Below are 26,376 nucleotides of genomic sequence, written 5' to 3'. Positions count from 1 at the left end.
GATCCGGGCAATAGGGAACGATGGGAGTAGTAGTGGCAACCCGGTTCCGTGGCTCAGGGTGGTCAGGCCAGTGGTAGTCCGTTATGTGCTATTGATTATGTCCGACTACGCCACCCGTGGATTGCGGTTGTTAGGAACCGCCGCTGCAGGGCAGACCGCTGGGGCTGATGATGTATGCAGCTGGGATGATGTGACTCCCCACGGGAAGAGTGCGGCCCCAGGGCAGTGTAGTGGATGGTGGGAATGATGGTGGTGAGAGTCCCAGTACCGGTAGTGCCGGAGGAGCGAAAAAGCACACAGACAACGTACTGCATGTAGCATCGACGTCTCTGCCCCGTTCTAGGCAGAGACGCCGTCCCTCTCACCTCCCCGCTCCTGGCGCGGCGTCCTCCAGCGCTGCTCTCCCCGCTGCTTCCGGCGCGCGCTCCTTCCCCGGCAGTGTGCTTAGGGCGCGCGCGCTCCCCCTCTCTTAAAGGGACCGCGCGCGCCGTCCTAAGGAGTCCCCGGCCAATTGCCGGAGGACCTCCCATATAAAGGGCACCTCCTCCAAAATGGAGGTGCCCGAGCAATGTTGTTTGCACCTGTGTCTCACCTGTGCTTCAGCCCTCAGGTCCCGTTGCCAGTTACCTGCCAGTTACCTGCCAGATTCCTGCCAGCTTGCTTCCTTTGTCCTGCCTGATATCCAGTCACCTGCCTGCTAGCCTGAGGTCCGACGGTCTGCCTTCCAACTCCTGTCAGTCTGTCTATGGACCAGCTTGCCCGCTCACCTGGGAGCGCACACCTGTTACCTGCCTGCTAGCCTACCTGGAGGCTCCGCCGTCACGTGCTGTGACCATCTGCCTTTCCAGAGACTCCTGCCCGCTCACCTGGGAGCGCACACCTGTTACCTGCCTGCTAGCCTACCTGGAGGCTCCGCCGTCACGTGCTGTGACCATCTGCCTTTCCAGAGACTCCTGCCCGCTCACCTGGGAGCGCACACCTGTTACCTGCCTGCTAGCCTACCTGGAGGCTCCGCCGTCACGTGCTGTGACCATCTGCCTTTCCAGAGACTCCTGCCCGCTCACCTGGGAGCGCCCACCTGTTACCTGCCTGCTAGCCTACCTGGAGGCTTCGCCGTCACGTGCTGTGACCACCTACCATTCCAGAGACTCTCGCTTGCTCACCTGGGAGCACACATCTACCATCTGCCTGCTAGCCTACCCGGAGGCTCTGCCATCACAGGTCGTACCTACCCTTTACCCAGAGACTGCCCCGGTCACTTGCCGTAACTCCCTGCCCGTTCATCCAGAGACTGCCCCGGTCACTTGCCGTAACTCCCTGCCCGTTTATCCAGAGACTGCCCCGGTCACTTTCCGTGACCTCCAGCCCGTCCACTCAGAGACTGTCCCGGTCACCTGCTGTGACTGCCTGCCCGTCATCCCTGATTGCCACCCGCTCCCTTACAAGGACCGCCCCCTTGTATAGTAGCTCAGAGGTTCCGCCTCCCAGACCCGTTACACTGCAGTCCAGGGTCTTTACTCACGGTTAATATCCAAGTCACTTCTGCAGGGAATGACTGCCCGAGCCGTGCTGCGTCCACCAGGTGAGGGGCTCGGTCAACTCCCAGGCAGTTCAGGAGCATGGCACAGGACCCACTTTAATCCTTTCTCTGGCCTGCCTCACCAGTGACCCACTTTTGTCCAGCTGCCGCGGACTTGTGCGGGTAAACGTGGGCCCCGTCCTCCGCTGTCCTATATGGTGCCTTCCTAGCAGGTTTGATGAGGTGTCGCACCAATAAATGATCACGACGACCGGTCTTTGGCTGAGGGTAGTTTCTCCTCCACCAACTTGGGATCCGGTACCCTTAATCTGCCTGACCCTTCACCCTGGATTCTCGTGGGTTCTTAGGGTCCCTTCCACCTTCTTGTTCCTGAGCCCTTCTGTTTCTCTCTCTCTTCTCCTTCTTTCCTGTTCTGTCTTCTCCTCCTTCCCTTGGCCTCTTCTCCAGGCCCACTTCTCCTTCTCCTCTCAGGCTCCGGCCTCTTCTCTAGGCCTGCCTCTGGAGCAGCACTCAGCCTGAGCTGCTGCTCCCTGTCAGCTCTCCTCTCCTCACAGACTGAACACTGTTCTAAGATGGTGCCCACCTTTTATACCTCCCTCTGACCATGAGCCCAGGTGACCAGCAACCAATGAGCTCCTATCTACGCTCAGGAACCAACCCCTATCTGCCCCTACAGCACTGGGTGTTCCACCCCCCTCCCCACTCCAGGCAGGGACATAGTCGGTCGTGCCTGCACTTCTGTCTAGTGGGAGCACCGTAGAGCTGTCCCTCGGAAATGGGGTGTGTGTGCTGTATGCAGCTAACTGAGCCCTGGACCATACTCCATCCTTACCCGGGAGTGGAATATCACACCTCTGGGCTGAGGTGCAATACCCCTGTAGCGGCCGAACCCTCGGGGCGCTACATTCCCCCCTGGTAAAGCACAGCACGTCCTCGGGCTGGAAAAGAGCAAAAACAGTCAATTACAGGACATGCAAAACTTTTTAAAACTTTTTACATTTAGAAACGGACGACATTGTTCAACTCCCTTTATGGGACACACTTTTCTTTTCTTGTCACACTATTATAAAACACATACTAATACTTCTGGAACTCTTTTGTCACTTATCATATAAAACGGTCTCAAAATTATGTAAAACATTTTCTAGCAGCATATTAAACTCTTCATATGAAACATTTTTTAAATAAGACACATTCTTGTATCCTTGGATCATGGCCGCGGTGCAACTTGCGACCAGGTGTTCTTTCTTCTTCTAAGTGCAACAGTCCAGCAAATTTGCCTTGAGGTAGACGTTGCAGTCTTTTTTATAAAACCAGTAGGGGGCGCTTTAAGAAGCGCAACTATATACAAAGGGGTGGCCGCTCTCAGTCCTCGGCCAGTTTTGGGAAGGGAAATGGCTGCTCACAGTCCTCAGCCTGGTAGGGGATGTAGGGGATAACTTTCACACAGTCCTATATCAGTCCCAACGGGGACCACACTCAATTTGAAACAGTCCCACACAGTTCTCTGTACCCTGACGGGTAACTATGTACAATTACACTTTACCGTTCACTGGTAACGGTGTCCTCCTGATGCTCCTTCTTCCTCATGATCTCCATGCCCGTCCGGGCCCTCCTGGTACTCAGAGTCCGAGTAGTGCTGCTCCTCCTCCTCCTCTACTACTCTATGGACGTGGAGGGCGTACCATCCCTTCACGCCTTGGTGTCGGGTGTAAGACACCACATCCCCTGGAAACAGATCTCGCCCCCGATGACCCTCCGGCAGGTGGCTCTCCACATCTCTCCTCGTCACGAACACATCGCTGATGGTCTCAGGGTCTCGGATTAAACCGCAGCCATGTTCCATGTGAAATTTCACGACAGTCCCTGTGACTCGGGGACCGCGGGCAGCTCGGGGATCTCGTCGGGCCTTCATCTTCTGCTCCGCACTTTGGGCCTGCAGCTTCTCCTGTTTCATGCGCCGCTCCCGCTGCTCCCTCTCGAACACCTCCAGCTGTTGGCGGCAGTACTACCGTCGACGGGCGGCGTACGGGGGCGCTAGGCCTTGCGACCGGGCCTGCGATTGTGGTCTGCTGATCACGCCCGGGGTCAGAGGGCACGGCGTGGGGCGGGGCTCGCTGGTGGTGTCGATGGCCTGGGAACCGGTTGGTATCGGTGGAGGCACGGTGTCGATGGCGGGTTCAGGTACGTTGGGCTCCGCAACAGGGTGCAGGGGCAGGTTGGCGGCCCCAGGGTTCGGGGTGGGGGCGTCTCCGTTACCTGCCTCTGCTGTTGCGGCCTCCTCCGCGGCGTCATCCTCGACCTCCGCTCTGCTTTCACTGCCCTCGGTGGCTGGTGTGCCGCTGGATGTCGACGGCGCCTCCTGCTGCAGGATCACGGCCCGCCGGGCCATTTCTTCTTTCCACCCGGCAATCACGTCCCGCTGCGCCCGGACCATCCTCCGGTCCAGCTCCTCCAGCGCAGCCCGCACATACTCGGGGTCTTCCTTGGGGAGGTGTGCTAGCAGCTCCGTGAAGCTGCATGGGGATTCGGCCTGCAGCAGGCCACGCGCCAGGGCGCTGGAGCTGGTTCCTGTCTCTATCTTTGGGTGTGGCCTGGCCAGACTGATCCAGACCGCACCCTGCCCCACAGTTTTCTTCTCTTCCCACCCCCATTGGGGGTGGTCCCGGGGCAACTTGGTGACAATCACTTTCAGGGGCAGCGCCCCCACCTTGATGGACATCTCCACAGCCGTGCTCAGGGCTGTTGGGGGCGGGCTCTTTCTTTGGCGCCATACTGGGACCTGGCCCACGATGGGAGGTGGCTTCCTGTTGTCTTTTGGCGTGCACATTATGGCGCTCGTTCTTCTGGGGCGGGCGCCATCTTTCGTACAATAAAACAGTATTTTTTCAGGCACGCAATACCCGCTTGTGGCGGGTGGGTAACGATCCTGCCGACTACGCCAAAGCTGACTCGCCCCCTGGGCCGTGGGGCACTCGGATCCGGGCAATAGGGAACGATGGTAGTAGTAGTGGCAACCCGGTTCCGTGGCTCAGGGTGGTCAGGCCAGTGGTAGTCCGTTATGTGCTATTGATTATGTCCGACTACGCCACCCGTGGATTGCGGTTGTTAGGAACCGCCGCTGCAGGGCAGACCGCTGGGGCTGATGATGTATGCAGCTGGGATGATGTGACTCCCCACGGGAAGAGTGCAGCCCCAGGGCAGTGTAGTGGATGGTGGGAGTGATGGTGGTGAGAGTCCCAGTACCGGTAGTGCCGGAGGAGCGAAAAAGCACACAGACAACGTACTGCAGTCCAGGGTCTTTACTCACGGTTAATATCCAAGTCACTTCTGCAGGGAATGACAGCCCGAGCTGTGCTCCGTCCACCAGGTGAGGGGCTCGGTCAACTCCCAGGCAGTTCAGGAGCATGGCACAGGACCCCCTTTAATCCTTTCTCTGGCCTGCCTCACCAGTGACCCACTTTTGTCCAGCTGCCGCGGACTTGTGCGGGTAAACGTGGGCCCCGTCCTCCGCTGTCCTATATGGTGCCTTCCTAGCAGGTTTGATGAGGTGTCGCACCAATAAATGATCACGACGACCGGTCTTTGGCTGAGGGTAGTTTCTCCTCCACCAACTTGGGATCCGGTACCCTTAATCTGCCTGACCCTTCACCCTGGATTCTCGTGGGTTCTTAGGGTCCCTTCCACCTTCTTGTTCCTGAGCCCTTCTGTTTCTCTCTCTCTTCTCCTTCTTTCCTGTTCTGTCTTCTCCTCCTTCCCTTGGCCTCTTCTCCAGGCCCACTTCTCCTTCTCCTCTCAGGCTCCGGCCTCTTCTCTAGGCCTGCCTCTGGAGCAGCACTCAGCCTGAGCTGCTGCTCCCTGTCAGCTCTCCTCTCCTCACAGACTGAACACTGTTCTAAGATGGTGCCCACCTTTTATACCTCCCTCTGACCATGAGCCCAGGTGACCAGCAACCAATGAGCTCCTATCTACGCTCAGGAACCAACCCCTATCTGCCCCTACAGCACTGGGTGTTCCACCCCCCTCCCCACTCCAGGCAGGGACATAGTCGGTCGTGCCTGCACTTCTGTCTAGTGGGAGCACCGTTGAGCTGTCCCTCGGAAATGAGGTGTGTGTGCTGTATGCAGCTAACTGAGCCCTGGTCCATACTCCATCCTTACCCGGGAGTGGAATATCACACCTCTGGACTGAGGTGCAATACCCCTGTAGCGGCCGAACCCTCGGGGCGCTACAATAACACACAGGGTGATGATGACGAGGTTGGAGATCCCACTTACTGTCAACCCACAGTCAGCCAGTCGATGAGGTCAACGGAGGAGGTGGAGGAGGATGTGACTAGCCCAGGGGATGGGGATGACTCGGTACCCAGGCCTTTACCTGGCCTTGGGGATGTCGCGGTGGTCGGCTCCCTGGCCCGCACCCTGGGGTCACTCTTTAAAAGAGTGGATAATTGTTAATTTTATAAGAGTTCGTGACGCCACCTGTGGTATCTGGTGAGAAGCACCAGCGCTGCAGCAGTCCACTGAGACCCGTGATAAGGCAGCTCGATGGTATAGCTCCCCACAGGTGGAGCTAGGTCTCAGGGCAGCGTATGCAGGGGGAATGCAGGACAGGCGAGACCCAGCTGGGTCAGAGCAAGAACGGGAACGGACACGGTAGTCACTTCAGTACCTTTTACTGGAGGAAATTCAGGCACATCCCAGTGCACTGTAGGGTGAAGGGTGAATATCAGGATCCTCCCCAATGAGCGGGTGTAGGGCCTCCTGTTTCTTGCCTCTGCGTAGTAAGTTTCTGACCTGCCTGGAGCTAGGCCTAACTTTGTCTCTGTCCGGCGCTGGCTGACCTTGTGGTAGGGCCTTCTCTTGGAGTTCACGCTCCCACTATGCGGGACCTAAGCGTCTCCTGGCTCTGTTACGTATCAGCACCTTAGCGATCCTGGGACTTGTAGTTCTCCAGGGATTCCGGTTATGCCTTACTGAATCTAGCTAGCAGGAGCCTCGTGATCCACTGCTGAACTATTAACTGAGTTCTCTAGACTAGACTGAGCTCCACTGCAGACTGACCTCTCTTAGGCTTCTCTACTGCAGGAACTCTTCAGAGGAACTGAACTGCCTAGCTCCACCTTCCCTATTTATATCCCTAACGGGCTCCCTCTGCTGGTCTGAGGTGGAAGGTGGAGATGTGTGAATGTTTATGGGGGCCTCTTGTGGAGGATTCCATCAATACACTCTTCTAGGATCTGTGATACCAAGCACAGCGGGGCGTCACAGATGCTATTGACGACGAGGTTAGGTTGCGCCTTCCTGGACAGAGACGGAGTACTGGAAGCACGTCAACAACTGCATCCTCAACCACAACTCTGCCTCTGACCACAAGTCGTAGTGGCTCGTCAGGTCGAATGGGCTCTAAGCCTTCCATAGCCTGGGCATTTATTCAGAATGATAAGGATGACCCAACTCGTGTTATCTGTAATATTTGTCACCAAAAGCTAAGTAGAGGCCAAAAAATCCATAGTTTGAGTACTTCATGCATGTACCGTCACATGGATATGAAGCACAAGTTGCAGTGGGAAGCTCACTGTGCTACAATGCGGCCTAGCAGGCTGGGCCAACCACCGTCTGCCCCATCTTGTGCATCCGCGGCCTCTTCATCCTCTGTGACTGAGGGGACAGCAGTCAAACATGTTTTTGGACGCAGACCTGCCACCTCTTTACCTGCAACAGCCAGTGTGATTGGCAGGTCATCAGTTCATTGGGAAGTGGAAACACCTGCTGGTGTTGAGCGCTCTCTGACATCGAGAGCACCACGTTTGGATCAAGGCAACCTAACATGTCCGCCTGCATCTTCCTCACAGACCGGCAGTTTGCCGGGGACACCCTACTCAACCCCGTCTAAGCACAACAGTCAGCCCTCGGTCCCTCAGATGTGGAAAAGTAAAAGACCATTTCCTCCTAGCCATGAGAAAGCTAAGAGGTTGAATTTCACCATCTGCAAGCTCTTGGCTACAGAAATGCTGCCTTTCCGCCTGGAGGACACAGTGGATTTTCGAGACCTTATGTCCGTCGCAGTGCCCCAGTACCAGATGCCCAGTCGGCACTACTTCTCAAAGAAAGGTGTGCCTGCGCTCCACCAGCATGTCGCACACAACATCACCGCTTCTTTGAGAAACTCTGTGTGTGACAGGGTGCATTTCACCACAGACACTTGGACGAGTAGGCATGGACAGGGGCGTTACATGTCGCTGACTGGGCACTGGGTAACTATGGTGACAGCAGGACAAGGGACGGTGACCCGGTCCGTGATCCAGGGCGGTCAATCCAAGGGTAATTTGTATATATGGGTTTTATAATGTCCGACTACGCCACCTCTGGAGTGGGGCAAAAGGGGCCGCCGCTGCGGAACAGTCCTCTGAAGCTGGTGGTTTTGTAGCAAGGGTATTATTACTCCCCACAGGAAGAGTGTAGCTTCAGGGCAGTGTGGGTGGATGATGGTGATTGTAGTTCAAGGAGTCAGTAATGAACACAGAGTCCGTGTGATGCAGTCCCAAGATCTTTACTCACAGTTGTTGCAGTCCAGATTACAGGTACCAGAGCAATCTCACACGTCATGCTGTGCGTACTCAGTGAGGGGCTCAGTCCACCCCCAGATAGCTCCGGAGTACTTAGCAGGACCCCCTTCTGTGTGTCCTTTCTCTGGCCTTCTCCCTGCACCTCACACCCAGTGACACTTCTATCCGGTATCCTCGGGCCTTGGCGGGCGACTTGTGTTCCGTCCCCTGGGTCCTATGTGGCTACCTTCTTAGTGAGACTGGTGTGGACTTTTACCTGCAGTACATGAAATGCTGCAGCCTCCGGTTTCTAGTTGAGCCTTGCTGTTTCTCCGCTAGTTGAGGGACCGGTTCCCCTTATCTGGCCTGACCCCTCTACATCCTGGTAGCAGCAGGAGTACGGGTGGCCTTCTGCACGGCCCGTAGCCCTAGGGTCCCTTCGGTTCCTGGAGCCTTCCTGCTCCCACTCCTCTCTTCTCTCCTTCAGTCCTGGGCCTCCCAGGCTAGGCCCGCCTCTGGAGCAGAGCTCATGCCGAGCCTCTGCTCCTGTCACTTTTCCTCCTCTGACTGGCTTGCTCTTTCTAAGATGGCTTCCTATTTATACTCTCCCTGTCATGTGCTCCGCTAAGCTGCTCCCCTAAGCACCCACTACATAGGACCCTCCCACCAGCTAGGGACCTGGGACTGTGCTCTCCCTTAGGAGCAATCTTGCCCTACCCCCACTGCGGGTATGTGTTGGATGCAGGTGTTAGGGTCCCGAGCCATATGCCTTCCTTACCTGAGGGTGAGATACCACACCTCTGGGTGAGATGCAGTAACTCTGTGGCGACTGAACCCTCAGGGGCGCCACACACCCTTCTGCACAGTTTTGAAATGGCGACGAAGATGTTTAGTGCTGACGACGATGCCATTATCAGCATGACTATTCCGGTGATTTACATGCTGGAGCACACATTAAACAGCATTCAGAGTCAGGTGGTGGGACAAGAGGAGGTGGAGGAAGTAGAGGAGGAGTCGTATGCGGAAGGGATAACATCTCCAAGGTCCAGACGGTTGGCAGCACCAAGGCGGCAGGCATGGGAGGGTGGGGGAGAGGGATTAACCAGGGCGCATGGTAGCAGCCAAACTGTTGAGGAAGGTGCAGGAGCCGAGGAAGAAGTGGAGGACGAACTGGCGATGGGCATGGAAGATTCATCAGATGAGGGAGACCTTGATCACATTTCTGTTGTGCGAGGTTGGGGGGAGAGGGCAGAGGAAGGAAGCATGATTCTTACCTCGCTACCAACACAACAAGGACTTGGTCCTCCTGGATGCGCAAGACACATGAGTGCCTTCTTGCTGCACTACCTGCAACATGACCCTCAGATTGTCAGAATTCGAAGTAATCCCGACTACTGGGTTGCCACACTGTTAGATCCCCGGTACAAAAGTAAATTTGCCGAAATAATTCCTGCCATAAAAAAGGATTGACGCATGCAGGAGTATCTGCAGACGCTGTTGCAGAATCTTACATGTGCTTTTCCACAAAACACCAGTGGTGCACGTAGTGAATCTCACAGTTCTAACTTGCCAACCGTGGGACTGTCGAGTCTTCATCACTCAAACCGTAACAGTAACACAGTATCTGCTGGTAACAGCAATTTTGTGGAATCGTTTCACCACTTTTTTAGACCATCCTTTGCAAGGCCACAGGAGACAAGAAGTCTGACACATAGTCAATGCCTAGAGAGGATGGTGCAGGAGTATCTCCAAGTGAACATCGAAGCCATGACTGTGTCACTGGACCCTTGCTCATTTTGGTATTCCAATCTGGAAAAATGGCCGGAGCTCGCCACTCATGTCTTGGAGATCTTGTCATGCCCTGCAGCCAGTGTTCTCTCTGAACGTGTGTTCAGCGCTGCTGGTGGTGTGCTGACAGATAAGCGCACGCGGCTCTCCACTGAGAATGTAGACAGACTCACGTTCATAAAGATGAACAAATCATGGATTCCCAAGGACTTTTCTACCCCTGTGTTATCCTTGGGAGACTAAAACCTTGAGGATTTGGTAAAATCACCTCACCAACCATTTTAAGCAACTGTGGGGCAATTGATGCCACTTAACCCTAGAACGCATGACCATAAAAATCTACACTTTCATATACCTGGGGCCTTTTAGGCCCGTGTGCAAATAACATGGAATAACTCAAACTCAAATGACAAACAACTATATACATGAAGAATACCTAGAGTTTCAAAATTCTAACTAAAGTAATCTTGCAGAAAATAGAAAACAATTAACAGGGCGGGCCTGCGAGGCCCCAGGTATGCGTTCTAGGGTTAAGTGGTGTCTGTGCCACAATTTTGGGAAAAAATGGAGACTCTTTTTGGAGTCCCCTTGCTGTGTCTTACGTGACGTTGGCATCATCAATTCCAGGTGGGTTGGGTCGCTCCCCCCCCCCCCTTTTAACTGTAAGAAACTACATACACTATGGCTTGGGGTAACACAGATGGTTGAGTCTGAAGAGCTGCTTACTCAGAGGTCTGCTCCAAATCTTCAGTGTCTGCTAGTCAGCGTAGAATTTTTAACTGCATCTAGCCTAGGCAATACTTTGGGCGTAGTAGCCCAGCTGTGAAGCAAGCTGCACCGCCTGTGTATCTAATAAGAATTTTTAAATGCATCTAGCCTAGGCAGACTGTGGGGACCCCCAACCAAACCCAGACGCTCAGCCCCCCTACCGCCCCCCTTTCCTTGACAATACAATAATGTAACTCTTACAATTGGATGGGTGAGGATCGGTCACAGCTTTATTAACTCTTTATACTCATTCCATTAGAAAGGCATTTTATTTCTAAAATAATTCAGCTTGTTGCAGCATGCCCTGGGTCTCCACTCCGGCAAGTTGGCCAACAAGTGTAATTCTCCAACATGTCCTTTCTATTTCCAGGCCACGGAGGATCCTGCGTACTCGTATGCAGGACTCTGACCCCCACCCATCACTCTTAACGCTTGTTCCACTCCATCCTGGAGTCCTGACAGGAATATGTCCAGTACAATATCCATTAAGTGAACAACGTCGGGCCGTATGAGGCCTGCTTTATCTCCTTCCAGTTGTCGGTAACGTACCACTACACCGCCTCTGTCTCTTCTAAATTTTGCCATCCGAATATTTATTACCCGCCTTGTCCGTTCGATGGCCGTGATGTCTCGCGCACCTTGCCATACCGCTATCGGCACAATCTCTGACCATACTATAGCTAGTTTTATGAAAAATTCTCTGAAGCGCTAAGTGTCTAGTTTCATTATTGCCATTAGTTATGCGCTGTTGTGATGACCTAGGTTGTTTCCCCCGGCCTGTATAACTAAGATGACCGGACATCTTGCCTCTCTCCCTACCTTGATTACCTCTATTAGTACCTGTGGCCATAGCAGGCCTCTAATACCTCTCTAGTTGAAATATGTGTTATGAAACTCTAATTTCCTCCCGCCTGGGCAGACTTTCGCCCATTTTTCTGCCCAATACATATACGAGTGGCCTATCACCCACACTGTTGGCTTAGCGTCACCTGTAAAAGAAACAAACCACGTTAGGATAACAAGTCCGGTCTTATGTATCTTGCCAAACACGTGGATCGCCATCTCCCTATCCTCTGAACTTCCGTTTCTGACAGTCCTGCTCTTGCTGCTTCCGTGGCCGCGCCTATGCGTTATGAGTGTGTCCCGTAATCTTTGGGGTGGTTCCCTGCCGATGTTATGCATTTATTAAATATAGCTTGGAACTGGTATCTTGATAATGGCATTCCATCAATGTGTGATAGGAAGAAATTACTTTGTGATCTGATGGTTAGATATGTTTTTACTATTGTTACCCGACTCAGTGTACTGTTTGCGGGTTGTAGAAGTACCCAAGTGCCCCTGCCCGCTGGAACCGTTTTTGATTTGTGTATGTGTAGACGTATTGCATTATTGACTATGACTACGTCCTGGTGTAATAAGCCTCCACTGGTGGTAATTTTGGATTGAGGGACTAATTCGCTTATGCATAGCGCCCCGAAGAAGGCGATCATAAATGCAGTAGACAGTAGTGTTGCCTTAAATTGTGAGTGTCATGTTAATGGTGTTAGGGATATGATGTGAGAAATCAGTTTTAGTGACACGGGACGGGACGTCTACACTCCTGACTTGGCTGACCCCTTTTCCACCCTTTTATGAATTGTCTGATGATGAACCTTTGTCATATCTCCCCAATTCAGTAGTTGAAAGTGAAATGCTACTCCGGTCAGACACCGCTGCGCTGACGCCCCTGATATGCCCCTCATAATTAGCTGGTGGAGAAATTCTATGGTGACTTGTGATCTGGCTTGTTCACATTGGTCAACCCGTCTGCCTGCTACTAGTCGTGTCCACTTTTCCCATGCCTTACCGTATGCTTGCCACGTCGACGGGGCAACTGACGCTCTGATTAATGGCATCAACTATTCGCCACTAGATCCCATAGGGAAGGTGGGCAACTGTTGCCCGATGGGTGGGCGTTGTGGAAGAGCTCTGTGAAAATCTGCCAATTGAATTGTTATAAAGCGTTAGCAGCAGCTTTAGACCCCTCAGCATAGTGGCTAGCGCGGACCCATACATTGTGTTTTAGGCACAGGAATGCTAGCCTGGGTAGTAGGCCTAGCACTGGGAGAGACGATGATGCCATCTTATTAATGCAGTGCGCTAGGCTGGTGTTTTTTGTTATGAAGCGTATATTTTTGTAAGCCAGGCGCGCGCCCCATATTTCTATTGCTACCACTATTGGGAAGAAAAATTATTTTCAGGGCTAGATGCAGCTAAAAATTATTATTAATTTAAAAGCTGGTGGAGCTTGGTATAGATGGCCTAATACAATGAGACCCACACACTGCTAGAAGGCCAAATATTTTTTCAGAGCTAGATGCAGATAAAAATTATTTTTAATTTGCAACCTGATGGAGGTCAGTATAGATGGACTAATAGAATGATGCTATGCCCAAAAGGTTTTACTTCACTGGGTGCAGTAAAAAAATTGGTATTCTATACACAGGTGGTATATCTTGCAACACAGATAGGCTACTCCACTGACTAACACACTCTGCAATAGGCCAAAAAGGATTAGCTTTGCTAGATTCAGCCAAATGCTGTGAAAAAAACTTGCACAGCACTGGCACAGACCTGCCTGGCAAAAACTGATAGGAACTGATGTAACCTAGTCCTGAAAAGGACTCCAATTACAATTAGTCTTTACTCCCACAACCTATCTATTTAAGAGCACAGACCTGCCTGATAAAAGTCGTAGGAAATGCTGTAACCTAGTCCTTAAAAGGACTGCAATCACAACTATTCCCTACTCCCAAGCTATCTGTATATTTGTGCGAAAATTGGCTTGAAATTAACAAGGTATAGCGCACACAGCAACAGCGGTGCCGTCTAACACGCAGCTGCAGCAGTGAGAAAATGGTGGCGACGGGGAAAATGGCTTGGTCTTATAGGGCAAGGACATGTGACATACACTGCCAATCACACATGCCCTTGCTTGTGTGAAAAAAAGCACTTCGCTCCGTGTGTGTGCTGCTGATAGGCTGACAGATTGCACCTCCCCACTGCAAAAGCGGGAAAGAGAAAAAAAAATGGAGATCTTCATTGTTCCTGCAGAGATCCATCCCCTGCCCCTCCCCCCGCCCCGCTGTACACTCAAACTGCGTATTAACATTAATTTTCATCATTACTGAGAAAAAATCCAGTTATGATTTTGGTGCACGAACAGTTATCGAACATAACATCGAACAGCCGAATTTTTCTCAAATCGTTCGTGTTCGCCGAACGGCTCGAACACCGCCCAAAACAGCTCGAATTTGAGATTGGCGAACAGTTCGAGTAGAACAACGCTCATCTCTACTGCCTGTATCAGCTGCAGGTCTAGGCCACAAGTCGGATAGCGCCTTCTAACACTTTCTATTTCTCTCTTATATATAGAGATGACTACTGTTAGTAAGCACTTGTACACACTAGTTTTCTGTTTTGAAAGTGAAGGTCAGTTTTTGATATTTATATGGGATGGGGGCCATGATGGATATATGGCATGGGAGCCAGGACGGATATTTGGCATGGGAGCCAGGAAGGATATGTGGCATGGGGGCCATGACGGATATATGACGTGGGGGCCATGACGGAGATATGGCGTGGGGGCCATGACGGAGATATGGCGTGGGGGCCATGACGGAGATATGGCGTGGGGGGCAGGATGCACATTTGGGGGCATAATGGATATATGGGGGGACATGATGCACATATGGGAGCCATGATGGATATATGGGGAGGCAGGATGCACATATGGGGGCCAGGACAAGAGATATATGGGGGACAGGACGGATATATGGCATGGGAGCCAGGATGGATATGTGTCATGGGGGCCAGGGCGGACATATGGCATGGGGGGGCAGGATAAACATATGGGCGCCAGGACAAGGGATAAGTGGGGACCATGATGGATATATGAGAGCCAGAACAAAGGTCATATGGGGGGCAGGATGGATATAAAGGGGGCAGGATGCACATATGCTGGCCAGGAGAAGGGATATATGGGGGCCAGGATGGATATATGGGATGGGGGCCAGGATGGATATATGACATGGGGGCCAAGATGGGTTGGGGGCCAGGATGGATATAAGGGATGGGGGCCAGGATGGATATATGGGATGGGGGCCAGGATGCACATGAAGGGGGGCCATATGCACATATGGTGGGGCAGGACAAGGGACATATGAGGGCTATGATGGATATATTGTGGTCAGAATGCACATATGGGAGCCAGGACAAGGTACATATGGGTACATATGGGGGCCAGGATGGATATATGGGGGGGCAGGAGGGATATATGGGGGCCAGGACAAGGAGCATATTGGGGTCAGAATGGATATATAGTGGGGCCAGGATGCATATATGGGAGCCAGGACAAGGGACATTTGGGGGCCAGGATGGATATATGGTACTATGTGGTCTGGTCGTGGTGTGGCGGTATTTGTTCTTTGTATGTGGTATTATTCGGTCACTATGTGGTGGTAATATGTAATCTGGTCATGGTGTGGTTGTATTTGTTCCTTGTATGTGGTGCTATTTGGTCACTATGTGGTGGTAATATTTGGTTTGGTCATGGTGTGGCGGTATTTGTTCCTTGTATGTGGTATTATTGTGGTGGTAATATGTAGTCTAGTCATGCTGTGGCGGTATTTGTTCCTTGTATGTGGTATTATTCGGTCTCTATGTGGTGGTAATATGTGATCTGGTCATGGTGTGGCTGTATTTGTCCCTTGTATGTGGTATTATTCAGTCACTTTGTGGTGGTAATGTGTGGTCTGGTCATAGTGTGGCTGTATTCATTCCTTGTATGTGGTATTATTCGGTCACTATGTGGTGATAATATGTGGTCTGATCATGGTGTGGCGGTATTTCTCCTTTGTATGTGGTATTATTGGTCGTGGTATAGTGGATTGTGTTGTGCAGGGCTGTGGAGTCGGTTAGCCAAACCACCAACTCCGACTCCTCAATTTCCATGTCTTCCAACTCCACAGCACTGCCTCACTACTGAGCATGTACATAAAGTGCAGCACAGATTTTTTTCAACTAAATGCCGAGATCCTTAGATCAGGAATAAAACAGACATTTATAGGACATTTCATAACTTTTCCAAATTCTTATTTACAGAACATCCTGCACTGAACTACTGAAACCAATTTACTATATGTTTTAGGAGTCGAAGTCGATCCATTTTATACCGACTCCACGACTCAGACTCCACAGCCCTGCTGTTGTGTATGGCGGTCATTTGTTCTCTCTGATATTAATTAGGAGAAGATTCTTTATTTCTATTAGAGATTAAATACATGGAACAAGATGTGACGCGCCCCTGGGCCTGTGTCGCGCTGCGTTGCGCACGCGGGAGCTTACCCGGAGCCGGATCTGTTGAGGGTTGTAGTCTCGTGGCAGTGATCCGGTCCGTGCCCAGGGAGTCAGACTAAGTGGCGCTGTTTTAGCGGTAGATGTTGGACGACTACGCCACCCGTTGAGTGCAGCCAGGGAGCTGCTGCTGCAGGGCAGACCGCTGAGGCCGGTGGTAGGATTGTGCAGCGTGATAGTATAACCCCCAACGGGAGGGGTATGGCCTCAGGGCAGCCGACGTGGATGATGGGGGTAGCAGGAACCACTCGGAGACGGTACGGTGTAGTTCAGGGTCTTTACTGGTCACAAAGATAGACCCTCCCGGAGTACTGGCTAGCGATTGGGGCCTGGTCAGTCCTTGAGCAGATGGGATCTCCCCTGGCCAGGCGGAGTTGTAGGCCTCCCAAACTAACGATACTCTTCTGGCTACCTTGCTAGAGGCAGGTATAAGTAGTCCACGTCCCTGAGTGTACCGTGTGGTGCTCACCCGCATGGCCGGTGACTCGGGGCCTTCGGGTTTCTGGGCCAGAGGACCTGCAATCCCCTGCCGGTCGGTTTCTGCTGCTGGATAGGAGTTAGTCCCCACAGCCTCGGACTCCGGGTCCGGTGATCACTTCTCAGTCAGGGCGAGCTCTGCAGCTGCCAGCCCCTGACTCCTTGTAACACTGCTCCCACAGAGCTCCTGTTGTTTCTTCCTATATTTGCTTCTTTTCTCTGCTTCTTCTCTACTCACTCACCCTGCCTCAGCCCTAGGTTTATATAGGGGAATTTCTTCCCCTCCCAGGACTGGGCAGGAGGTGTGGCATGCATAGGATCCCTGACCAAGAGACCTCCCACCTGCTCTCAGACATAACATTGCTGTTACTGTGGAAAACCAGACCCCTGGGGTGCCACATTCCCCCCTAGTGAAATTTAGTACTCCGGGACTAAACATATTTTAGAAAAACATAACAAGATATAACAATAACAATAAAGAAACACATAAAGGTGGTCACGGCATGTCCGTAACCGGGTGCAGTCTTTGAAGAAAGCAAGGTGTCCATTTCACCAAAACAGGGAGACGTAACCAGGTAGGGGTCTGTCCTGCCCCGAGTCCTTAACAGTCTTTAGTCCGTCCTGGGTTACGCTCCAACTATGTACAAAGGATTCCCGGTAAATCCACCAAGGACTCCTAAAAATAACTAGAAACACATAATTATACACAAGCAACAATAAACAGGTAACCACAAATAAAACAATTTATACACTTCAAATCCTCCAACGTGCGGGTAACTGGCCCCTAGTGGCCCTAGTGGACCTACGGAGCTGACTGTCTGGCCCTGAACTACAGGGTGTAGGAGCTGTTAAGGGTAAACTGGGTAGCGGTCTACGGGCCCTTTGGCTCACTAGGGATATGGCAGGCTCACTGCAAGCAGAGGGTTGATCCTCCTGGTCTGCTGGTGTGGGGTCTTCTGCCTCCTGGACCGGCTGTTCTTCCAGCTCTACCTGTTGCTCCGTAGGTGCTTGGGATGCTGGTTGGAGGAAGGTGAGTACGGGTACCACAACTGCACCATTGACTTGAGTCCAAGACCGAGGGAAGTCTCCGAGCACAGTATTAACCATGTCTTCCCTTTCCTCTACGGGTCGAGGGTCTTCTTGTTCCTCTTCAGGGTTCCGTAGCTGTTCAGGACACTTCTTCAGGTGATCCCGGGATACAATGGTTGTGGTTTCCCCTCCGTCTTTACTGATGGTACAGACCTTTGGGTTGTCGTGGCTTGAGGGCAGTACGGTGTACGGGTCCTTCTCCCACTGGTCGTCCAACTTGTGGAGCCGTCTTTTTCTCTTCAAGACCTGCTCTCCGGGTACCAGGGGAACAGCGGGAGCATACTGGTTGTAAGTTTTCTCTTGTCTTTCCCTAGCCTGACAGAGACTTCGCTCCACGCTCTCCTGTACTCTCCGGTACTGCTGCTGCCTCTCTGTGTCCCAGTCTGCTTCTGGTGAAGTGTCCTCGGGTGTCAGGACTCCCATTTCCAGGTCAACAGGTAACTTACCAGGTCTCGCCCTCATTAGGTAAGCCGGGGTACAGTTGGTGGAACCTACCGGGATGTGGTTGTATAGGTCCACCAGATCGGGCAGCTTCTCAGGCCACAGACCGCGTTCTTCCAGGGGCAACGTTTTCAGAAGATCCATTACCACCTGGTTCATTTTCTCACAAAGTCCATTAGTTTGCGGATGATAGGGTGTCGTCCTTATCTTCCGGCAGCCATACAGAGTGCAGAATTCTTGGAAGACCTCCGCTTCAAAGGCAGGTCCCTGGTCTGTCAACACTTGGTCCGGGTACCCGTGTGGACGGCAGAAATGCTGCTGGAAGGCTCTCGCTGCTGTTCGAGCTGTTAAGTCCTTGACGGGGACGACAACCAAGAACCGGGAGTAGTGATCCACGATGGTTAGTGCGTAGACGTAGCCACTTCTGCTTGGGGTCAGTTTTACATGATCCAAGGCTACCAGTTCCAACGGCTGCCGGGTGACGATGGACTGCAGGGGAGTCTTCTGGCTGGCACGGTCCTTCCTTCTTAGGTTGCACGGGCCACAGTCTCTGCACCACCTCTCGATGGTTCCCCTCATGCCTACCCAGTGGAACCGCTCGCGCAGCAGGAACTCCAGCTTCTTCCATCCGAAGTGTCCAGCCCCGTCGTGGTATGCCTCCATCACCATGGCTGCGTCTCTTCGTGGCACCACTACTTGCCAGATTAGTTCATGCGTCCGGGAGTTAACCATTCTGCGGCACAACTTCCCCTTGTAAAGGAACAGTCGACTCTTCTCAGCCCACAGTTGCTTTGCTTCCTCCGGAGCGTCTGGGTCAAGGCGAGCCTCTGGCCGAGTCAGCATCTCCTTCACCAGCCGGACGGCAGGGTTACTGTCTTGCGTTTCCGCCCAGTTGTAGTGAGGTAAGGGGTTAAGCGTAGCGCCTTGCTTACTCCTTACCCGATGGGAATACTGGATAGTCCCATGACGGTGAAACGCGGGGAGTTCGACTTCTTCCAGTCCCTCTGGATCTTCTCCTACGTCCGGTAGGTTTGGCATCCTGGACAGGGCGTCCGCGTTGGTATTGGAGCATCCTGCCCGGTATTTGATGGTGAACTCGTAGTTGGACAGGCGGGCCATCCATCTCTGCTCTAGGGCACCGAGTCTTGCCGTGTCCAGGTGTGTCAACGGGTTGTTATCCGTGTACACGACGAACCGGGAAGAAGCGAGGTAGTGCTTAAAGCGTTCGGTGACTGCCCACACCACTGCCAGGAACTCTAGCTTAAATGAGCTGTAATTCTCAGGGTTTCTCTCGGTGGGTCGCAGTTTTCGGCTGGAGTAAGCGATTACTCGTTCTTTCCCCTGCTGGATCTGGGACAGCACGGCTCCTAGCCCGATGTTACTTGCGTCAGTGTAGAGGATAAAGGGCTGGTTGTAATCCGGGTACGCCAGGATTTCATCCCCCGTGAGGGCCATCTTCAGCTGGCGGAAGGACTCTTCTTCCAACTTCTCCCATCTGAAGGGCGGCTTCTGGTTCTTGGCCTTCCGGGACTGGCCTATCAGGAGGTCCTGCATAGGAGCTGCCTTTTTGGTGAAACCGGGGATGAACCTGCGGTAGTAGCCTACCAACCCGAGGAACTGCCGCACTTCCTTTACACTGGAGGGACTTGGCCATTCCTTAATTGCGGTGATCTTATCAGGGTCGGGAGCCACTCCGTCAGCGCTCACCACGTGTCCCAGGTACTGCACCTTTGGTTTCAGGAGGTGACACTTGGAGGGTTTCACCTTTAGGCCGTAGCTTGCCAGAGCTTCGAACACTTCCGCCAGGTGTTTCAGGTGGTCCTCATAAGTCTTAGAATATACGATAACATCGTCCAGGTACAACAGGACCGTTTCGAAGTTTCTGTGGCCCAGACAGCACTCCATTAATCGTTGGAAGGTTCCTGGTGCGTTGCAGAGTCCGAACGGCATGCAGGTAAACTCGCTAAGTCCCATCGGGGTGGTGAATGCGGTCTTCTCCCGGTCCGCCTCTGCTACAGGAACCTGCCAGTACCCACTAGTGAGATCCAAGGTAGAGAAGAAGTTAGCAGATCTTAAAGCAGCCAAAGACTCCTCTATCCTTGGTAAGGGGTACGCATCCTTGTGTGTGATACGGTTGATTTTCCGGTAATCTACACACATCCTCATGGTGTTGTCTTTCTTTTTGACTAAGACTAGTGGAGCTGCCCAGGGGCTACAGCTATCCCTGATCACCCCAGCCTCCTTCATGTCTCTAAGCATCCCCTTGGCGTGTTGGTAGTGTGCAGGGGGTACGGGTCGATACCTCTCTTTTATGGGAGGATGGTCTCCCGTGGGGATGTGGTGTTCTACCCCCTTGACTCGCCCGAAGTCTAACGGGTGTTTACTAAACACTCTCTCGTACTCTTGAACCACCCGATAGACTCCCTGTTTCTGGTGTGAGGGAGTGGAGTCAGTACCCAAATGTAGTTGCTGACACCAGTCCTCCATTGTTTTCTTAGAGCCGTTACCTTCCTCCGGGTGAGATGGAGGCAAGGGTTCCACAGATTGTATAGCATTTTGGTTAATGGTATATAATTTGGCTAGCGTGGCATACCGGGGCAGGTACACTTCCCTCTTCCCGATATTGATTATGCGAACGGGCACCCTCCCATGGCGTACATTAACCACCCCCGGTGCTGTCAAGATGGTGGGCCTACTGTCTGAGTAAACTGGTTCTACCATTGCCTGGTAATCTCTACCTCTCAGACCAATAGCTGCCCGGCACCAAATCATCATTTCACTTTTTGGGGGCATGGCAATAGGGAAAGGGTCACACATTCTCACGCTACCAATCTCACCGCCGGAGAGTTCCACCTGTTGCCATCGCATCAGTGCCCGGATCTCTTTTTGGAGCACTCGCTGCTCGCCGGAGCTGGCGTTCTTGGCAACCTGCTGTAAAAGGAAAATCACCTCTGCAAGACAATTTTCAATTACATTAGTTCCTAGAGTTATCTTTGGGTGACTCTCGTGTTTGTCAATGTCTACAATGATCAGTCCCTGTGCTGCCAGTTCAACTCTACCAATTTTAATGGTCACCTCTTTAAATCCGATCTGTGGCACGGGCTGACCATTGCTGGCGATGATACTCAAGTCGTCGTCAGGGTAGCGGGTAATATCCGAGTCATTCCAGTACTGCTTGAAGAGCACGTACGGGATGGTGGTGACCTGTGACCCGGTGTCCAGTAGGGCACTCATAGGAATGCCATCCAGTACCACTGATAAGACTGGACATCCTCCCACATATTTGTCGCGCCAGTTCGATGGGCCTGATGATCTTTTTCCTAGGGGTTGGCCCTCTACCCTAGGTTGTGCCAGTTTAAAGGACAGTACCTTGCCATATGTCCGGGTTGATTGCAGCGGCGGCAGATGGGTTGTCCGTCCTCGTTGTATCGGTCGCTGGGTCTTCCTCTGGCCGGTGGGGTCCTCCTTGGTCGACGCCAGGGGATGTCCTCCGGTCCGGATGCCAGCTGGATCTTCCCTGGAGTGGAAACCTGTAAAGACTGCACAGTTCGGGTTAGCGCAGCAACGCTTTTAGCTAGCTCCTGGACCTGATGGTGCAGGTCTGGAGCCGAGTCATTGTTCAAAGCCTGCGCATCAGCTCCCACAGGCCCTGCCGACAAGGGCGCCGCCTCCTGGTGGTAGGTGGTAGTGGGGCGTCTGTGGGTCACAACGCCACCTGGTGCCGGTTCTCGGAGCACCCGGATGGCTCTGTCCTTGAACTGTGCAAATCCCAGATGAGGGTCCTGTAAGGCCATTGCCCGCAACTGGGTTCGGTGGGCATTGCAATATAAACCCTCTATAAATTGTTCAGTTAACAGCCTGTCCTCGTCTCCCACGCCGTCAGGGTCGGTCTGCTTAATGGCTCTCAGGGCCTCTTGTAGGTTCAGGGCATAGTCCCTTATACTCTCATGTGCCCGCTGTTTGCACCCGTAGAATCTAAGCTTGATCTCGGCTGAGGTGCGGGTATCAAAGGTGTCCCTCAGCCGGGTTAGTATCCCTGCGACAGTCCTCCCCCCAGGTGGCCAGGAGTTTACCTCCCTTTGGGCTGCCCCGGTTAATTGGGCCACCAGGATGCTTACTTTTTGCTCTTCTGTGAGGGGGTACACCTGGAAGAGGCTATCCAGTTTTTCTCTAAAGTCCTGCAGGGTATGTGACTCCCCTGAGTACTGGGGTAGCCAGGCTGCCCCCGGGATATAGGGCATGGTGAAAGGCATGACCGCAACAGCGGTGGCGCTGGCGTGGGTTGAAGCGGTGAAGCTCTCCTCCGTACCCGACATCCTTCTCCCCCCTAGTGGACTGTGGCCTACCTTGCGATGATCCTCTTCCGTAGGCCGCGGCTCCGCAGTGGATCGTCAGGGTTGAGGACCTTCCGTCGCGCTCCTGTGACGTCGGCGTCTGCTGGGCTCCTTCCAGGACCTTACGCAACGTCCGGACGTGAGGCGGGGCTTTAGTTCTCGCGCGCTTTCGGAGTCCACGCCCCTCTTCTTCCCGCGCGGCGTCCTCAAGATGGCGTCCAATGGCGGGAAACCTCCACGGATGGCGGGAAGAAGGCCGAAGATGGCGCCGGATGGCGGGAAAACTTCGCGGATGGCGGGAAGAATGTAGAAGATGGCGCCGGATGGCGGGAATCTTCACCACTGGTAAGTTTGAACAGTCTTTTTCAGGCACGCAGTACCCGGTGGTTGCGGGCACGAGATCCTGCCGACTACGCCAAAAGTTGACGCGCCACTGGGCCTGTGTCGCGCTGCGTTGCGCACGCGGGAGCTTACCCGGAGCCGGATCTGTTGAGGGTTGTAGTCTCGTGGCGGTGATCCGGTCCGTGCCCAGGGAGTCAGACTAAGTGGCGCTGTTTTAGCGGTAGATGTTGGACGACTACGCCACCCGTTGAGTGCAGCCAGGGAGCTGCTGCTGCAGGGCAGACCGCTGAGGCCGGTGGTAGGATTGTGCAGCGTGATAGTATAACCCCCAACGGGAGGGGTATGGCCTCAGGGCAGCCGACGTGGATGATGGGGGTAGCAGGAACCACTCGGAGACGGTACGGTGTAGTTCAGGGTCTTTACTGGTCACAAAGATAGACCCTCCCGGAGTACTGGCTAGCGATTGGGGCCTGGTCAGTCCTTGAGCAGATGGGATCTCCCCTGGCCAGGCGGAGTTGTAGGCCTCCCAAACTAACGATACTCTTCTGGCTACCTTGCTAGAGGCAGGTATAAGTAGCCCACGTCCCTGAGTGTACCGTGTGGTGCTCACCCGCATGGCCGGTGACTCGGGGCCTTCGGGTTTCTGGGCCAGAGGACCTGCAATCCCCTGCCGGTCGGTTTCTGCTGCTGGATAGGAGTTAGTCCCCACAGCCTCGGACTCCGGGTCCGGTGATCACTTCTCAGTCAGGGCGAGCTCTGCAGCTGCCAGCCCCTGACTCCTTGTAACACTGCTCCCACAGAGCTCCTGTTGTTTCTTCCTATATTTGCTTCTTTTCTCTGCTTCTTCTCTACTCACTCACCCTGCCTCAGCCCTAGGTTTATATAGGGGAAGTTCTTCCCCTCCCAGGACTGGGCAGGAGGTGTGGCATGCATAGGATCCCTGACCAAGAGACCTCCCACCTGCTCTCAGACATAACATTGCTGTTACTGTGGAAAACCAGACCCCTGGGGTGCCACAGATGCACTTACTGGGGTTCTTCAGTTAAAACAAGTAATCACCTCTCCACAGGATAAGTAATAACTTACTGATTGGTGGGGGTCTGACTGCTGGGACCCAATTGTTAGAATGTGGAGCTTTTATCCCCATTAGACTGGAGCTCATGTGCGACTCGACCACTGATCCATTCATTCCCTCAGTAGCTGCGAGCGCTGCTCTTGTTTTTTTCTGGAAGCCCCAAAGAGAATGAATAGAGCTGCGGGTAGATGTCCTACCTGCTGCTGCATTATAAAATGGGGATAAAAGTGTCCTGTCAGGGATAAAACGTCCCAATTTTTCCGATCGGTGTGATTTCCAATGATCGGTCCCAAACGATCAATAAGTTGTCACCTATTCTGTGGAGCCCATGGATCGGTGATGATAACTTGTTTAACCAAAGAAGCGCTTTAATGCAGACTCCAGTAATTGTACATCCCAGTTATAGTGTGTGCACAGTAGATGTGCAGGAGCCGCCAGTCAATGCTCCACTATAACAGGGATAGCGGATAACAGATATTTTTATGTAGCTGTAGGGTGGGCCCCTTGGGTCAATTCCCCCTGTGGGCCCCAGACACCCCTGTATGGGGGCAGCGATATACGGTAACATTATGACATATATGGAGCAGTGATATACAGGGGCACTATGACATATATGGGGGCAGCGATATGCGGGGGCACTATGACATATATGGGGGCAGTGATATACAGGGGCACTATGACATATATGGGGCAGTGATATATAGGGCACTATGACATGTGGGGGGCAGCAATATACACGGGCTGCTGTATATCTGCCATCCACCTCACAGGATCATTTCTAAACCGTCTAGTCCCCGCCTTCCATTGAAACATGGAGGAAACGCACTTCCTTCCCTTGGGAGAGACTGTTTTCTGTGGGATGTCTGACGTGACTGTGACTTGTAATCAGTCACATATCTGCTTCCAGAGCCCCCAGACCTCTGCCCCTGCCATTGTTCATATCTATACAGCTGATGGTCCCAGACTGCCAGGCTGCTTTCGTCCTGAGCTGCCAGTGAGTGCAGACCATGCAAAGACCTCCAGAGCTTCTGTAGACCTCCTCCACGAGACGCCTGACGTGCCTAGACCCCATACCTTCCCAGGAAAGAACTGGAAAACAATCACCATACCATCAACGGAGCACCCCAGCGGTCAGCCACCACTACGAGGACGAAGCTGGGACAGGAACGACCCCTGAGAGACCCTCAACCAAGCATAAAATCAAATTTGGGGACCCTGGCAGAGGTGGGGGCCGGCGAAGCGGGCATTAGTCACTGGATCCTGGGCACACCTGGATAGTGCAAGCCCTTCACTTGGGGCCCCTGTGGCCCTTGTGCCATAGGAATATTTCTTCCAGGGTGTGCCCCATCATGGCCAAGTGGTTTAAGGATCTACCCCTGTCATTGAAGAATGTCTCAGACCGAGCCAAGCCCGGCCTTCCAGGAGCCCGGACCCTCCCGAAAGTAGGGGCATCCCGCAAAAACTCCTGCCCAGATCCCACCGGTTCCCAAAGTTCCTTTGTAAAGAACCGAAAGAACTCTTCATCTGATGGGCAGGGGAAAGGGATCAAAGATGGCACACGACTGTCCAGAGAGGGCATTCAGAGTTTTCTGCAGGGCAAGAGTCGCAAAAACTCAAGGGATGAGGTAGGAATCCCTCGGGCCCCTAAGGGACACAGTACATACATCAACCGCCTGATTAAGGTGGACCCTAGCCTGCAGGAGAAGAACGGAACTAATCTGCCAGACACTGAGGAACCTGGACAAGACCAGGAGAAAGGCGTCAAGGAGGACACGGTGAGTCGGCGACATGGTATTATCCATGCATACTGTATATGTCCCGATACAACTCCGTGTATGGAGCACTGCCTCAAGTGGTCATAGTGTATAATGGCCTCATGCCACCAGCCCAGCTGGTCATTACAAGCCAGTAACTTGGAAGCAAAATGGCCCTCGGCGAGTGAGTTTTTTTGGTGCCGATTGCAATATTATCATTTCCGAGTTGTGTGCGAGATTTTATAAAAATGTACCGTTCCCTTAAACTCTGCCCGGACTGATTATGGGCCGGTCGGCATCAGGGTCAGGCTTTCAGCGATACTGATGGTTGTATTTATATCCATTCCCCATGCAGATCATTATATTAGAGGATTATGCTGATCCGTACGACGCCAAGCGGACTAAAGAGCAACGGGACGCCGAGAGGGAGGGCGAAAATGATGGGTACATGGAGCCATACGACGCCCAGCAGATGATAACCGGTGAGTGATATCACCATAGTATCACCGAGGAGCATATGTCTTCCATCACTTAATGATATATTACAGCGGTGACATCACCGCTCTCCACATATAATGATATATCACAGCAGTGACATCACCCCTCCTCACATATAATGATATATTACAGCAGTGACATCACCGCTCTCCACATATAATGATATATCACAGCAGTGACATCACCGCTCCTCACATATAATGATATATCACAGCAGTGACATCACCGCTCCTCACATATAATGATATATTACAGCGGTGACATCACCGCTCCTCACATATAATGATATATTACAGCAGTGACATCACCGCTCCTCACATATAATGATA

At 52.8% G+C, this 26,376-nt stretch overlaps 1 protein-coding gene across 2 annotated transcripts in view; it reads left to right on the top strand.

The window, feature by feature from the left end:
- SHE (Src homology 2 domain containing E) overlaps positions 1 to 26,376 on the top strand; it is a 62,673-nt gene that overhangs the window by 19,766 nt on the left and 16,531 nt on the right. Inside the window, exons 1-2 of one of the 2 annotated variants that reach the window (XM_073639231.1) lie at positions 24,656 to 25,570; positions 25,905 to 26,031. In XM_073639231.1, the coding sequence (XP_073495332.1) occupies positions 25,145 to 25,570; positions 25,905 to 26,031 (553 nt within the window). In that variant the 5' untranslated portion in view covers positions 24,656 to 25,144. Of the gene's footprint in view, positions 1 to 24,655; positions 25,571 to 25,904; positions 26,032 to 26,376 lie in introns of those variants that run through there. The other variant, XM_073639232.1, reaches the window with a different exon arrangement.

This window comes from Phyllobates terribilis, unplaced genomic scaffold (assembly GCF_046119375.1).
Source record: "Phyllobates terribilis strain yellow unplaced genomic scaffold, ASM4611937v1 Scaffold_7__3_contigs__length_470593459, whole genome shotgun sequence".
In the NCBI taxonomy this organism is placed as follows: Eukaryota; Metazoa; Chordata; class Amphibia; order Anura; family Dendrobatidae; genus Phyllobates; species Phyllobates terribilis.
Note: the sequence above shows the minus strand (reverse complement) of the source record. Positions and strands in the feature narration are given on the sequence as shown.